Source organism: Octopus bimaculoides, chromosome 15 (assembly GCF_001194135.2).
Source record: "Octopus bimaculoides isolate UCB-OBI-ISO-001 chromosome 15, ASM119413v2, whole genome shotgun sequence".
Taxonomy (NCBI): Eukaryota; Metazoa; Mollusca; class Cephalopoda; order Octopoda; family Octopodidae; genus Octopus; species Octopus bimaculoides.
This window is the reverse complement of record NC_068995.1, coordinates 32,682,555-32,685,787: the sequence shown is the minus strand read 5'-3', so window position 1 is coordinate 32,685,787 and position 3,233 is coordinate 32,682,555. Positions and strand designations below refer to the sequence as shown.

Below are 3,233 nucleotides of genomic sequence, written 5' to 3'. Positions count from 1 at the left end.
TTTGTATATTCGGATTCTACATAGTAAATACTATATGCATAGAAAATTTCATTAAAAAATATTCATTTTTCTGAAAGTTACGACCTCCCAAAGTCTGGGGGGTAAAACCCTGTAGTTATGCTGTACATTGTACTTATTTTATCGACCTCAGCGGGATAAAAGCAATGTTTCTAATATTGGAACAAAGCCTGAAATTTAAGGAGAGCGATCCTAGTACTTTATTCGACCTCAGAAAGATGAAAGGCAAAGTTGACCTCAGTAAGGTTTAAACTCAGACTGTAAGAAGCTGGTACAAATACTGCATAGCATTCTGCTCGACGCTCTAACGTTTTTGTTGGAACTCAATTTGTTCGATTTATGAAAAATTGAAGAAATGAGATGATGCAACATTCAGAGAATTAGGAACGTTAAAATGAAATGAACAAGTATTTCGGCAGTTTATGCTGTAACGATATATTTATACCACGAGTAGAATATTTTCTTTGATGACAACACGAATTAAAATGTATACAACTAAACCCAGTCCAATTAATTAACATGATTGTCCTTAAATCGACATCCCTAACTCTCGAATTCTAGACTTTCTCTAACAGCTTTTCCAAGTTAAATATTCAATGTTAACATGATGTGCAAACGAAGTCTTAGAAACTCGATATGCTAGAAACGACAGCCAAGTTACACCCCCACCGTTTCAAAAAAAGACATTGGATAATGTCTTCTAGATATTATTGTATTAAAAAGGGGCAATCATGGTTGTTATACATTTTATAGAACTGCTTGATCAGAGCTGTCCTGAGGTAAAACAACCAATAATAACAGTAAATCTTTCAATGGCCAATTCGATAGATTAAAATAAGACTAGATAAAACAGCTGGAAATATTGATGTGAAAAAGAGAAAGAATAATAAATGAGTGAAGAGTAATTGTTCATAATTAATTATATAGACAATTTAATAAATGATTAGGTTCTAGTTTGAAATAAACTAACGAAACAACTTTAAACGAAGGAAGCAACGTGTTGCCGAGTGCCGGTAAAACTAAAACTCTATAAAAAAAAAAGGAAAGGAAAATCTGAAAGTATAGGAAAAGAAAGAGAAGAAATAAAGTAATACTGACTCCGTAGCGTTTAGACAGCAAATACTGAGGCCGTAAAATCTTCAGCAAACTCATTTTTGATTTCGCGCAAGAAAATTAAACCGCACTCCACAAACGTTCAGTTACAACCTTCATGTAACGGAAGTTGGAGCAATTACTCCAGTTGCGCGTCATGTGACTGAGACTTCCGTTTTCCCAAACCGGGTTTCAGTATATTTAACAATAAAATATGAAGACTTAATATATGTGATGAATATATAAATACGGACATCGATATTATTGTGATAATAATAAAAGTGGAAATATTGACATCGGATGTGTCGAACAGTCTCTCTCTCTCTCTCTCTCTCTTTCTCTCCTTTTTTTTTTATCAAGAATTTCATCAGATTCCTGTTAACTACGGCGATTACAATTTTGAATTAAAAAACCCTGCATTCTTAATTTTCAGTTCCTCCGCCCCGCCTCCCAATTTTTCGTTTTTAACTTTTTTTCAAAAAAAAAAAAAAAATTGGTGTAGTGGTGGAGATTCTACGCTTGAAATTACAGAGATTCTGAGAATTAAACTGAAAAGTTTTTTTTAATTTTTTAATTTTTTTTTACCAAATTTCAGTTTTTTAATGTCGATTGCTTACGATCATTTTCTACTTTCATTTTGAGGTCTTAAACCGAAAAAATTCCTTAATACCTTTCGTATTCCAACTCGAACACTATTCATTTAATTAAAATTTAATCACGAGAAAAAAGACGATGCACTCGCCCTCAACACTTGCGATCTGTATCAGGTTGGCGAATATGCTAATATATGTAACTGGGTAGGACGGCAAGCTGGCAGAATCGTTAGCACGCTGTGCGAAATGCTTGGCGTTATTTCGTTTGCCGTAACGTTCTGAGTTCAAATTCCGTCGAGGTCAACTTTCATCCTTTCGGGGTCGATTAAATAAGTACCATTTACGCACTGAGGTCGATGTAATCGACTTAATCCCTGTGTGTTTAGCCCCCTGTGGGCAATAAAGAGAGAAATATATGTACTGGGTATCGTTAGCACGCCGGACAGCGTCGTTTCGTCGTTTTTACGTTCAGAGTTCAAATTTTGTTGAGGTCGACTTTACCTTTCATCCTTTCGGGGTCGGTAAAATAAGTACCAGTTGAGTACTATGGTTGATGTAATCGACTTTCCCCTTCCCCCGAAATTGCTGGTCTTGTGCCAAAATATGAAAGCAATAAATGGAGTGGGTTTGAAATTTAAAACAAGTAGGAAAGTAAACCTGAATAGATAACCTGTCTTATATTTCATACACAAAATTAAGTTTCAGCATCGAACTAATAATGGATAACAGATTACCAAAGACGACAGAGTACACGGAACACGGATAAATTCTCATCCTCATTCTATTTGAAGAGAATCGGAGAGATAATTAGTATGGTAAAATAATTTGATACATTTCAAGGTATAGCTCCACAAGTGTGCTCCCAAGAAATCGATGGATGTGATATCTAAGGGATAGTCCATGTTCTTTCCATTTCTATTCCGAGCTATACCGAATCTCTCGAATAATTTGAGAGAGAAGCTTCCATCTAGCTCGAACTATTGACTAATTTAAGACCAATCTTTATCCCCAAATAATAACAAGAAGTCGATCACATCATTTCCTGTTGGACTTGGCCCACTCTCATCAATCATCTTGACGATGACATCTTGTGGTCGGCTGGAGTTGATTTTTGAATGTTTCACACAGTTCAAGAACAAATTTATTTGAGAGTATTCTCCCCTTTATACGTCTGCTAGGTCTCCTTAAGCTTACTGATTATATCTACTCTTAACAGTTGGGTGTGATTGGAGGCGACCGTCTCTCTTCGGAACTCAAGCCTTTAGTTCGGGGGCGGGGGTGTGAAGCAATTGAGTATGCCACGAGGATATTCGTGAGCACTATTTGTGAGGTCCCCAGGGCAGTTCTCAAACTTGATTTTTAAAAATGTTTAAAATTCAACCAGTCGCGATATCTTCCTCAGCTCACTGAAAGTAGGGTGCTCAAAGGCTTTACCATTTTACTGGTAGGCTTAACAGGAGCCCTTTCATATCTCACTTAGCGATCAATGCATTCTTTATGCCTGGGGAGTCTACCAAAACGATCCCTTTG

The 3,233-nt window shown here is 36.3% G+C and overlaps 1 protein-coding gene across 1 annotated transcript in view; it reads right to left on the bottom strand.

The window, feature by feature from the left end:
- The window catches only part of LOC106878219 (stomatin-like protein 2, mitochondrial), a 35,594-nt gene extending 34,334 nt beyond the window's left edge, over positions 1-1,260 (bottom strand). Inside the window, exon 1 of the mRNA XM_014927370.2 lies at positions 1,117-1,260. Within this exon, the coding sequence (XP_014782856.1) occupies positions 1,117-1,170 (54 nt within the window). The 5' untranslated portion in view covers positions 1,171-1,260. The remainder of the gene's footprint in view (positions 1-1,116) is intronic.
- Positions 1,261-3,233: the final 1,973 nt, after the last annotated feature.